Here is a 13,923-nt window from a genome sequence, read left to right on the forward strand (position 1 = left end):
TGTATGTTCTGGGATTTGTATTATTAATTTTATAAATTATAAATATTTCCTCTGTCCAGTTTGTTGTATATCCTTTTTCAAAATGTCTTTTAAGTTTGCTTAAACGAACACGATCACCAATTTTAAATTTTGCTTTACTCTTTGGTATCTTTAAATTACCATATAAGTTAAAGTAAACACTACCTTTATTTAAGTTTTTACTAGCTTCGGTTGGTGTCATTTTTATACTAGAGTGTTTTGTTTTGTTATATTTATCAACCATTTCCTGCAAATTATCTAAATAAGTATAAGTATTATTTGCTGTAAAATATTTCCACATTATTCTTTTTAAACTTCTATTAAATCTTTCAATAACTACAGCCTTTCCTTCATTAAATGTATGGTACATGTTAATTTTATTTTTATTCAAAAATGATTCAAACTTTTTATTATAAAATTCTTTTCCTTCATCTACCCATAAATTTTGTGGAATCCTTGCAGTCTTCGGGGACTTTCGTCCCTGAATTCTATCTTCAGGTCGAGCGTGAAGTTCATCAGGAGCTGAAGCTCCAGAAATTATTTTTTCAAATGCTTCATTAACAGATTCTCCAGTTTTATTCTTTAATGGAATAACCCAAGCATATTTACAAAATATATCAATAACGGTTAACAAGTACTTTACTCCTTTATTATATTTTGAAAAAGCTTGCATGTCAACTAAATCAGCTGACCAAGTATCATCAATGTCATTAACTATCACTCTTCGTTTCCTAAATTTTCTTTTAATTGGTTTGTGTAATTCTTCTGCTAATTCATCGCTCCAGCGGTAGCTTGGTACAGTTATTTCGGGGGTGTACTCTACCCCCTTTTCCCGTTTTTTGACTTTCGTTTTTGTCTGGACGTTAAGCCCATAGGGAACTGTTGTTCCTGTCCCAACCCAAGTTTGTATTTCGTTTTAATTGCAGGTTTTACAACTAAATGTTTTGCAATCTTTTCTCCAAATGTTTTTGATTTAGTTTTATTTAAGTTGGGAAGCATTTTTTTGTCGCATGTACCCTTTTTTACACCACTGTCATAGCAAAAGTCATGGTCCATACATACTGCATCCAGTTCATTGACAGGAGGTCCATTATCTAAAGGATTTCCTGGCCCACAATAGTTATATCCTGGAAGTGTTAAACCCTTTTTAGGTAATAAAGGTAACATTGCTTTATGGATATCTAAATTACCCCCTGTACTTTTAACAAACTTTGATTTCATTTTTCCACAAGACGAACAGGTAGCCATTATCATTTTTCTCCCGTTTTTTGCTGTAACATAGTGAGGATTTATATTATCAGTAAATTTTCTTTCTTTCAAACAATATATTTTATTCTGTAAACTCATTATATTATATGTGTTTAAAACTTTTTAGTCGGTTTGAAACCTGTGGGTTTTAAATTGTCCAGCATTAGTTGTTTCGGACCAAGGATTAAAGGTTAAATTAGGTTATTTGCTATTCTGCCATTTTGTTTGACGTATTCTGCTATTCTGCCATTCTGCTGAAGTTATTATGCTATTCTGCCATTCTGCTGGAGTTATTCTGCTATTCTGCCATTCTGCTGGATTTATTCTGCTATTCTGCTAACTTCACACAGATCTCGATTTGCCGTTCTCATTATCCAACTCACTGATCAAACTGCATTCATCTGTACCAATATTTTAATATTAAGGTATTTCTGCACGTTTGATAAACCGGAAGTGATGGCGTAACGTCATTTTTCCGGAAAACGTAGAATAAAGACTGGATTCGGCATACGCAAACGAAAATAATTTTATGGATTAATCGCAACCTGTGAGTAAATTAATTACAGTGGCTTTGTTGCCATATTTCTAAGTCGAAATAAGATATTATTATTATAAATTTTATGTTCTGTTCTGTTCTGTTCTGTATTAATTAAAACATATCACACGTTAAATAATTCAAAATAATGTCTTAAAATTAGCGTGAAATGTCCGATTTACTTTAATCATGGTCAATTATCTCAAAAATAAGCACACGGATCTATACATTTTATTTTCATCAAATCATAGGCCATGTATTTATTTACAATTGTGAGAAGTTTCATCAAAATCTACATTGTAGAATAAAATGCTATAATACACGAAAATGTTATGAATGTTATGATTTTACCATAGACTCCCGTTATTAAGTATTGTGTGAGGTCCCTATTTTTCAAATCAGTCTAGCAAAAAAATCAAACACACGACTCTATCTTTTTTATTTGCTGAATTTTCTAGGTATATTCTGAAGTTTTGAAAAATCAGAGTTTAATCCAATTCTACATTGTAGAAACAATTTCTATCAAAACGTGCAGAAGTACCTTAGCGACTGTTTTCTTATATAAATTACCTAAATCATCAAAGCGTACCAGCTTCAAAAGTAAATATCTTTGCAGAGAAAGCGAATTGGAAGCTGTGGTTTCGAATAATTACAGAGAAATAATTGTACTTTATCAAGGAATATTTCAAATATTTCAAGTTTGTGAATAAAAAAGAATATTTGCGGCCGATTCATCAAATGAGTCATTTTGCCGAAAATCTGCACACTTTTCCCGCAATTTCTCGCTGAATAATATCCCGTTTACGCCATGATTTCGTCGGTAGAATCCTTTTCAAACAGGGAATCAATCAGTATGATTCTTTCTGCTAAGATATTGCGGGAAAATGTAAAAATCAGGCCAATATTCACTTTTACCAAAATAAGTACATGTATATACTGTACTATCGTCGGCAGATTAATGGTATTCACTAGACTCGATTGAACGGTGTGTCTGTTCACCTATCTGTTCGAAAGCCAAACTCTGCTGACAGTTTTGCCGTAGTACAGCGGAACGGCGCTTTGGGGCGACCCCGCTTTTCCTTTTTTCGCTTATGCCGGCGAAATCGTTGGCGACTCGTAATAAAATCATACAGTTGTCACGAGTTTTCCTGCTAGTTGCGTCAAATGAGACCGGTCCCATTACCCGGGAGCTTATAATTTGACATCGTCAACTGATATCGTTCCAGTTCCTTTTTCAAACTTTGTATCTTTATTTTGAAGCATACACATTCAAATCCTTGGAAAATATTACTTATATAGTTAAAACATTTTATGACAGAAATGTAAACTAACTTTTTGAAAAGATTATAGTACATCTGTAGTATTTTCATTCTTTTGTGTTCTGTTCCTTTGTCAACTTTTGAAAAAAGTCTAGTTCTTTTTTTTTTGCCGTTGGAAATATCGCTTAAATATATATCTAAAACAGTTTATGACGACAATGAATACTAGTAGCCTATCTACTTTTTGAGAGGATTTTATTGCATTTTAAGTATCTTCATTTCTTTATGCTTTATTCCTTTTTCGGGTTTTGAAAACGGAATAGGGAACCAGTTCCTTCTTTTGTATTCGACTTTACGATTTTTGTTATTTATTTATTACAGATGTCACATTTCACCAATATGCCTTCTGTTAATCGTAATTAATTACTGTCTTATATAGATCTGTTCAATGGATTCTAAAAAATTTAATGTTTCGCATCTACGTACATTATGAATTTTCGAACTTTGTACATTTTGTATTTATATTGCAAGGCATAGGGGCCTACACTTCCAACATCCCCAAAAAAATTTTTCAAAAACTGTTATTTTTTTATGTTTTAAAAAGGTTTTCATGACGTGTAGTTGTTATTATTTTCAGATTTTTTAATTCCTTATTCGGCTTTTGAAAAAGGAAAAGGGAAATAGCTCCTTATTCCTCTTTCGGTTTTTCGATCTTACTTGTTCATTTATGCTGTGAAACATTTTTAACCGCGAAGTAAGGATCACTTTCCGATTGCTTTTACAAAGTATTCGCCGAATAGGGAATAAGGAATCTTGTTCCTTGTTCTTTATTTGAAAAAGGAATTAGGAATAAGGAATCAGGAACCAGTCTATTCGTCATCTATATGTACCGTGAACTACAAAGGGCATATATATAGAAGTGTCTAGGGATAAGGATCCGTCCTGTTAGGGGTTGTTTAGGGGTACAGACCTCCTTTTCCCAGATGTTGTGTGTGTTTTTACATCTATTAATTTTTGAAAATAAACTATCATATAAGATTTTACCAACATTCACCTAAAACTTGATTATAAATGGTTATGGTTTACAGATAACAGCATTCACCCGATGTTTACACTTTCTTCCGAAAAGTAAGTAACCAAGGAATACAAAATAAATAACGAAAAAAATCGAACCGGCAAAAACTGGCAAAAACAGGTTTTAGATTACCTTGTTGACAAACCACTTTTTGATAATAAATAAGGTATGTTTTCCGCACATTTGGTGACAATATCAAGATACCAGGGAAGATTTACAAACTGTTTCTTTTACTCGTATCGGTAAATTGATTACAAAAGAAATTATTCTGTGCCGATTTTTATATAAAACACATAAACAGGTGCATATCGTACAGTATATTTAGTAATTTCTTTATGTTTACTGCTGAATTTCAAATATAATTCATTCAAGAGTTCGATACGCTCGTTCGCTTTATGTCGGCTCGCCTCAAAATATAGTGAGAAAATCAGCATTAACGCACCTAGAACTCTGAACGTTCCGAAAATTAGGACCAACCTGGATTCCAGCTTCATCATATCAATAAAACATAAAAAAAATGGAAATCAAATTTTACGTTTTGGAAAGTAACCAATAGAAATCGGACTGACAAATTATAAATTTACCCCCATGTTTTGCGGCCATAAGTATAGTAAATATCGCAAATATGTCTTTGAAACGACAAAGACGTCATAAAATCAAAGAACTGAAGGTACTGAGAGGGAGTCACGGTTAGGTCATATTGCACTTGAACTCGATTGAGTCACACATGCAACAGAAAACTTTCAATAAGAAACAACTAAACTAGTCAATGGACAGAAACCTCAAACAAAAGCGCCGCTTATCGGGGCATAATGTCCCAGTTTGAAATCGGCAGTAAAATCAAAAGCGAAAATAAATGTCCAAAACGATAAAATGTGCTAAATAATTCAGAATGACACATCGATGTAAATAGTATTCAAATTAAGTAAAAATACATATTTATTTATATGCAAATTCTAAGGACTGGTTGGAAAATAGAAAAAAACTTTATATTTTTATATTTCACACTGAAGTATTTTAATGTGAAACACAATAGGTGAACAACAATATAGAACAAATTGTTTGTTTATTCTTAGCTGCCGAATGAATGCCAAATGTAATGAAATATTTGTTCATGTTAAAAGAAGAAAATTATATCTTCAATTCTAAATGATGACTGTATGAGTTTGAAAATGCATGTCTGTAAAATACTTTCAAAAATTTCAGATTACCGGTATTTCATAGATAAGTTTTAATACTATTTCATTTTCAAAGTTGGCAAGGAGATAAAAATGAAGATATGTAATGAAATAGACATGTCGATGCACGTTTGGTAATAAAAGAATTTAAAGCGGTTAACTTCAGTTCTTGCGGAATTGAACTTTCAGTCTACGGCCATAAAAGCAAAATGGATATTTCTGACGGTTTAAGTTTATTTAGTTACTATGTATAAAGTTCGAAAACCTTACATTATCTCTGACTAAGGTTCCGGAAACTGAAAAAGTTGACTTACGATCGGACGGACAGACGACGCGATAACTTAATGCATTAGATATAAAAAAAAACATTAAAAACTGGCTATTTAGAGCTACTCTAAACTGTTTTAATAGTTAAAAAGAAAAAAAATCGTAATGTTAAAAAATTCAAGCCAGTAGAGGTTCACGCAAACTGAATTCTGTTTTCACTGTTCAACTTATCAACGGCAGTCTGAAAGCTGGCCTATTAACATATGCCCTATCAATAAGAAATCTTCAAAATCATATGTATGATCAAATTAAACAAGTGTTATTTGAGCAACAGTATGTCAGGATTTTACAATATTGTGATAGACATTTTCACATGATCAACATCAACAGTATTTTGAAATGCATGAAAATTTTGATCTTTTTATTGTTATACACTTATTATACGGCAACAGCGGGTTTTCTTGGTAACTGCCACCGCTAAACCTATATTGTCACTAGGCTATTGTAAGTGTATGTAAACGTTAAAATAAAGCAACCGGCATGCCAAAAAATCAGTTATTTTGCGCTTTCGGTTATTTGCATCGGTTACTGTCGCTTGCAACTGTGTTTCAACTTATAGTAAGTCATTTATATAGGAAGCAAAGTATCAGTCAGTGTACATTAATACATACTTATGACAACTCTAACAAAATTCAAAGTACATGTAAAAACGTTCAGTTTTTTTTTTGTGGGGGGGGGGGGGTTGGTGGGGGGGGGGGTTGAGTTTAACGCAGTTTTTCAACAGTATTTCAGTCATGTAACGGCGGGCAGTTAACCTAAACAGGGGTTCCTGGATTCTGTACCAGTACAAACCTGTTCTCTGCAAGTAACTGCCAACTCCCCCAAATGAATTATCAGAGGTGGAGGACGAATGATTTCAGACACAACGTCTTTCATCAAATCGTCACGGAAAACATACACCCCGCCCGGGGATCGAACTCGCGACCCCGCGATCCGTAGACCAACGCACTCCCTACTGAGCTATGCGGGCGAGTTAAAAAAAAGTTTAGTGCCAGAGAACAAAGTGCAATAACATACTATTAGTCTAATCAGTCTAGCCAAAAAAATCACCTAACCTAGACAAAATTGCAAAAGTTTTGTTTTGTGTATTTCCAAGTTTTACAATGTCTAAACTATAACCAGGAAAAAATCCCCTGTCCAGAAAGTTGAGGAAGTACATAAAATTGCTATTTCAATTAAGGACCCCGTAATTTTGATCAAATCTTCACTGTTATATTTGGGAATGGAATTTTATCGGTATTATAACGGTAGATACACTAATACATGTAAACATCGAAGATAACTTATAAATAATAAGACTTAACACGCAATACATCTTCAATAAACCATTTATTTCAAGTTTTTAGGTAAATAATGTGAAAAGAATGGGGTAATTTTACCCCACCCACTTTTTGTGAAAAAAAAATGTTAATTTGAAAATTTTCACAAAACATGGATTTCTTTCTTTATATAGGTAAATATGTTTACACATACCTATTTTTATTCATTTCTAATACAACTAATTCATTACTATAAGACAATATAATGTTTATTCAATTCTACCTTAATTATATAGAGAGTGGTGCTGCGTATTGGAAATAACATTGTTTCTTAAACTACACTGTTTTCTTTGCATGTGCTTAATGTTAATCTACAAAATGCCATTAAGGATATAATATCTATAAAATGATTAAATATTACACATATTCATACAAAAGATAAGCCGCTATTTAATATTACATAACAACATTACTATCAGTATGTTACAGATTTTCTGAAATTCTTATTCAATGAGACAAAATTGACGGCAAGAAAATTTGAGTTCAGTTGCTATAGCAAAATCAAAGTAAAGTACTGCAATACCATAATAAAATTTTAATACTACACTACCATAATCAAAGTATATAACGTTAACATCATAATAAAGTAAAGTACTGCAACAAGATAATAAAATTTTAGTACTGCAATACCCTAATTAAAATATAATACTGTGTACAGTGTACTGCAACACCATAATTAAAGTATAGTACTTCAACAGCATAATTAATGTATAGAAGAGCAACATCATAATCAGAGTATAGTACCGCAACATCATAATCAAAGTATAGTACTATGTACTGCAACACTTAAAGTATCGAAGTATATTACTGCAACACCATTATCAAACTATAGTACAATGCACATATTAGACACTTCTGACTCCATACTAAAAGTTACTCTGAAATTATAACTATGCTGATGGGTTATATACACTGCCTGCTGTAATTTAAAAATGGGTACAAATTGCATTGATCAGAAAGTATAATTCATAAAACCGATGTAAAATATAGTAAAATAAAATCACATATTGAAATCATCTACGAATACGACTGAAAATGTAAATACAAAACTTTGCTGCAAAAGTAAAAAAAAAAACGAAGAAAAAAAAAACAGTGTGGTATAAAAAATATACTCTGCTTATACGTTAACGCAACACTATACTACAATAGATAGGTAAAACCGATGAATGCTTCCCAAAGTTTGACTTTGCTTATTTAAAGGACAAACGTGGAATTCATCGAATAGGCACAAACGTCGGCGTTGTAGTGAAGCTTCCAAAGAAGTTTCTTTGAACTCTAGCAAGTAGCTGTTGAGAAAAAGCATGCACACTATATATCTACTCTTCTGAGCGAAGATTTCTATGAAATTTTGCTGAATTCCAGCAAGTAATTTCTGAAGAATACTCAAGCAATTATGACGCTTAACTAATGATGAATGAACAAAGTGAAATAGCACTTAAAATCATCATGAAGATTATATGCGTATATCCTCTTAAGACTGAAGCTTCACATAAGGTACTGCTGAATTCGAACGAAGAGTTGTTAAGGAAAACTCTCGACAAGAAACGGTACAATAGTAAAACTAATTCAAAATAATTAGAGGGCTATAACTAAGTTAAAACACCTGACTGGAACTTAAAGAAAATATGCAAATCTCCTCTTTGGGAGTGAAGTTGTCTGAAGTTTCGCTGTATTCATACAAGCAGTGGTTGCTTAGGAAAACCTCGGACAAGAAATGGTATCACGGTATGATAATGTTTATTAATCAAAGAGCAATAATCAGTTAAAATCATCCAACCGGGACATGAAGCTTCTTAGGAATTTTCGATAAATTCTAGCAAAAGTCCTGAGAAATACTTGGGACAAGAATTGCGGGATGGACGGATGGCCGGACAAGCCGACGGCTGTATGGTTCACCATTCGGCGAGCAGAAAATACTGTGGTAGAAAATATTCAGCAACTTGCTACGCTAAAAAAAAACTAGCTTGTGCATGGAATGATATCCAGAGGGGCACGAGTGGACTTTACTTCCTTATAATAATTAACCGTGTTATTGTGACGAAAGATAGAACAATATTACACTTCAAAGTGTCTAAACAATTCTATTATTAATGTCTAAACAAAGCTGTGCTTAAAAAGCTACACATTTAACATCGTCAAAAATGTAAACAAAAAACTTTACTAAGAAGTCTAAACTATAGTAAGTTATAAAAGTTTAAACAATATATGCTAAACAACATTCTAAATAAAGGCTGAGCAACACGCCGCTATATTAAAAAAAGTACTGTGTCGCACAATACCAAGTTACAAAAGTATTAACTTTACTTAGATATGAAAATAAACAAGAGGCCATAATGGCCCTAAATCGCTCACCTGTTATCATTACACTTAAGGACAAGAAGGTCAAAAATTATAATCAAGATCAATCAAAAGAATCATGAGAAAATATAGCTGAAATTTTCTTAAAGGTACAGATAAGTCAAAATACACCTAAAAATTGGAGGTACCATCCATGTTGTATCACAGAAAAGTGGTCTCGGTTTTTCTCTACGGCTAATAATAAAAAAGTTACTAAAACTATTTATAGTAACATAAAAGGGAAGTAATTCAAAAAAATTATTGTAAGTGAACAAAAGAAGGATCTGCCAAATAAAAACAAGAGCAATGCAATGCAACGCAAATGCAGAGCAATATACACACAAAACAAAGTCATATGACCTTTGACCCGTAAGCGTGACCTTGACCTTGAAGTGAGCCATCCAAAACATGCGCTCTGCACATCATTTCAATGAGGTGAACATTTGTCAGACAGACGGACACCGAGACGATAACATTATACATCCCTTCAGGCATATAAAAAGGAATCGAGATCTTATGGTGATACAAGTTGTGTGCAAGTGTGGTTAAAATTAGGGGCCATAACTCTAACCCAAATTAAGGGATCTGGCCGGTTCAAAAAAGGAACCAAGATCTTATGGTAACACAGGTTTTGTGCAAGTTTGATTAAATTCAAATCATAAATGAAGCTACTATTGTGCAGACAAGGTCAAAATAGCTAATTTTGGCCCTTTCAGGGGCCATAACTCTGAAACCTATTATGGGATCTGGCCGGTTCAAAAAAGGACCCGAGATCTTATGGTGACACAAGTTTTGTGCAAGTTTGATTAAATTCAAATGATAAATGAAGCTGTTATTGTGCAGACAAGGTCAAATAGCTAATTCTGATCCTATCAGGGGCCATAACTCTGGAACCTATAAAGGAATCTGGCCAGTTCAAGAAAGGAACCAAGATCTTGTGGTGATATAAGTTGCGTGCAAGTTTGGTTAAAATCAAATCATAAATGAAGCTGCTATTGTGCAGACAAGGTCAAAATAGCTAATTTTGGCCCTTTCAGGGGCCATAACTCTAGAACCCATAATGGAATCTGGCCAGTTCAAGAAAGGAACCAAGATCTTATGGTGATACAAGTTGTATGCAAGTTTAGTAAAAATCAAGTCATAAATGAAGCTGTTATTGTGCAGACAAGGTCAAAATAGTTAATTTTAGCCCTTTCAGGGGCCATAACTCTGGAAACCATAATGGGATCTGGCCGGTTCAAGAAAGGAACCAAGATCTTATGGGGATACAAGTTGTGTGCAAGTTTGGTTAAAATTAAATCATAAATGAAACCACTATATATATATCGTGCAGACAAGAAATTGTGGACGGACGACGGACGACGGACGAAGGGTGATCACAAAAGCTCACCCTGTCACTATGTGACAGGTGAGCTAAAAAGAAACATGATATGCATCAAACGCTTGATTAAATAGAAACAAAACAAAATGCTGCTTTAGAGCGAGTATTTGGTTATCAAAACTGGAAGCAAGAGTGAAGAAAAGTATATTCTCAACGTTATATCTGGTTGGAAAACGTTTAGTGTAGATTATAATATTATAAGAAACAATGACAGAATCATTTAATTACTGGAGATACATTTTGTTCATAAATTACATATGTATATAGTTAATATTGGTGTACAAGTCTCAATAAAATTATGTTCTGTTTTGTTCATAATTTTACATTTAGTGTAATTTCTTGTTTTGCTAGAAGTTTCTGACATTTTTTTCAGCGTTGGAATAATTCAATTTTGTTTTAAGTATGTAAAAATAGACCTTAGTGCTTTCTAGCGCAAAAGGCTCAGTATTTAAATATTTATTAATGTATAATATTTTGTATATAGTTTGGTGGTCATTTCAATGTGGCAACTTTCTAAATTTTGATGGTTACGGAATACTCAAGGTGCCCCTCCGTGCATATTTTCATCACGGACAGGCACCTTGGTAAAACCACTGACATTCCATACGACAGCTTCCTCACATGACGAATTCGAAGTCCCTAGTGTTGCTGGAATTTACATCGGTAAGGAGCAAGTGATTCGAAGACAACATTAACCAGTCGGCCACGGAGACCCTAAAATATTCAAAGTCGCGGTAAAACTTACTTAACATGTAAAACTGATATTTTTGTAAAGTATCGAGTAATGGAAAAAATGTTCATTCGCAATATTGCGACACTGAAATTATTTCCTTTGAGTGTATGTATAGTTAGCTGTTGACTGTACTCGTGTAGGCAGCTGTGTCATAACGTAGTGTTGTATTCGTCTACTTGCTGCAGCCTTGCATAGGCTCAGGAGACTCTGTAATTAGAATATAGCACTAACACAAAATGTAGGATAAATAGTATTTATTCATGTTACGCATAAAATTCAATTTTTAAACTTTCAATGAGTGGAACAAATCAGGTAAGTATCAATCGTTTATCATGTAGAAGTCTCATGTTTTACTTGAGTTTGGGTAACGCCTTTTATTTCTAAAGTTTCTTGAAATATTTAATCAAGGATACAGTAGTTAGTTTAGAGTAGTTAAAACAAAATTTACTGTAGTGTCTATTATTCTATCGTATTTTTAAATGCATTTTGTCAAATCTAATAATTATATCCGTCATGACACAAAGAGTATAATGGTCATAACGTAATAGAGTACCGCTAAAACGCTATGATATTGAAGTATTACTTTTGTATTGAAATTAAGGATCAGTGTTTTAGAAGGATTTGCAGTGATAATCATCTGAATATTTTATTTCTAGAAGAGTCCATTTTACATTTTTCTGTACCTAAATTACATTGTAGTTTTTGCCTCTTCTGTGATGAGCCTTCAGCCACGGACTGGAAATCTTCTAATACTCCCTTGACTTTTAATGAAAATTGTCCGACAGCTAAAATTGAAACGCAATGAAATTATTGATAATTGTGTTTTTTCTTAACAGAAATCTTATCTGTAGCGACTTTTCAGTTGCAAATGCTCGCTTAGTTCAGTATGGTCGTAAGTTCGATCCCCGGGCAGGGCTTAAGTTCTCCGTGACGATTTGATAAAAGAAACTGTGTCTGAAGTCATAAGGTCTCAACCTCTGATTCATGTTGAGAAGTTGGCAGTTAATTGCGGAGAACAAGTGTGTAATGGTACTGAATTGTGGAAGACTTGTCAGGTTAACTGTTTCCGTTTGATAACTTAAATACTGTTGAAAAACGGCGTTAAAGCTAAAACAAACAAACAAACTAACTTACTAACCAGTTGTAATGGTTTATGTTCATACAAAGTGCTCCATTGGACATAAATTCAGCCAATGAGTTGAACCTAGGTAGAACCACCTACACTAAATTAGACATTTACGTAGCTCCATCACATGATGACTCGAGCAGGAATTTACCCCACAAAGGTAAGGGGTAAATGCTTCGAATTCAGCGAACTGAACCATTCAAGGGCGGTGGAACCATAAATAGCTTGTTTCTATCACGAAAGTTTCAATTTACTCAAATTCCTCATGTAAGCAATATTGTCTACTAAGCTTGTATTTGGTATTCTATCATAACGATTAATGATGTTATGAGTTAGGTCGGAAAGAAGACAGTGTTCCAAACTCAGGTATCAGTCTGGTACCTTTCTGTCAGGTTTTGTAACTAACATACTATAAAATCATTATTATTCGTGGTGTACACTACATGCACATGAACGGAAACACGTTGTTCCCTAAAATTTAAGGGTTTTGGTTTGTGTGCGGTAGTCATTCAACAGAAAAGAATTTGTGGGAATATGTAGAGTAAATAGTGGTTAAATTGAAATTTGCATATTCCTCGGAGGATGCTTCCGTCGAGCATGCGTTTAAATATAGATTTGATTCTATTTGAATGTCTGCCTCATCTCTGCTTTTACTTTTAGAAGTCCGATATAGACAAACCTATCACCTACTGCAGGTTTTCTGTAAATAGATCTTATGCTACTCTAAGCAAGACGCTTTTGAAGGTTTCAATTGTTTCTGTGAAGGTGTTATCTCGAGTTTATTATACTTTTATTCTGCATAATTTCATACTCTAAACATTATATTTTGTCTGGAAGTTATTGCGTATTCTATCGAAAAACAACATATCTTTATTCTAAATAAGAAAATCATTTAAAAAGACGTACATATTTTATGTGAGATGATCTAGAAGTTAACATACCTTCGCTGAAAGCGGTTCTTAATATAGTGTTGTCGTCCCAGAGCGGCTCTAATGCCGTATTTAAATCATTTACTAGATCGTTACTCTCCTGTGTCAACTGCTCTATAATACTTTCCTGCGCATTTAAAAGCAAGATAAATGTAAACAAAATACGAATAATCAAGAGAAATGCACATATTTATTTTAAAAAATGTCTGTATAACATGAAAATCTTTAAATTAAAAAAGCACAAAATCTAGAGCCGAGTCGGGTTACGAGGTTTTTATATGTTGACACATCGAACATTTCTGTTAGTAACAAAATGTTTGGCTACTCGTAGGAAAAGTTAAAGTCAAAACAAGTTTAGACAAAAACTATAGCCCGAATATGTAAACAGGTGCGTGCCTGGGGGTCTTGCGCATCATTTACCGTCTTACCGAGACAAAGTTTTGTGAACTTGAACGACA

General features: G+C 33.4%; 1 protein-coding gene across 5 annotated transcripts in view; it reads right to left on the reverse strand.

The window, feature by feature from the left end:
• Positions 1-6,334: 6,334 nt before the first annotated feature.
• LOC123525659 (uncharacterized) overlaps positions 6,335-13,923 on the reverse strand; it is a 57,041-nt gene continuing 49,452 nt past the window's right edge. For 3 of the 5 annotated variants that reach the window (XM_053539067.1, XM_053539066.1, XM_053539068.1), the window contains exons 17-19: positions 13,478-13,592; positions 12,094-12,195; positions 6,715-11,617 (exon numbers count right to left, since the gene is read on the reverse strand). In XM_053539067.1, the coding sequence (XP_053395042.1) occupies positions 11,583-11,617; positions 12,094-12,195; positions 13,478-13,592 (252 nt within the window). In that variant the 3' untranslated portion in view covers positions 6,715-11,582. Of the gene's footprint in view, positions 6,657-6,712; positions 11,618-12,093; positions 12,196-13,477; positions 13,593-13,923 lie in introns of those variants that run through there. The other 2 variants (XR_008370315.1, XR_008370316.1) reach the window with 2 other exon arrangements.

Source organism: Mercenaria mercenaria, chromosome 3 (assembly GCF_021730395.1).
Source record: "Mercenaria mercenaria strain notata chromosome 3, MADL_Memer_1, whole genome shotgun sequence".
NCBI classification, from domain to species: domain Eukaryota; kingdom Metazoa; phylum Mollusca; class Bivalvia; order Venerida; family Veneridae; genus Mercenaria; species Mercenaria mercenaria.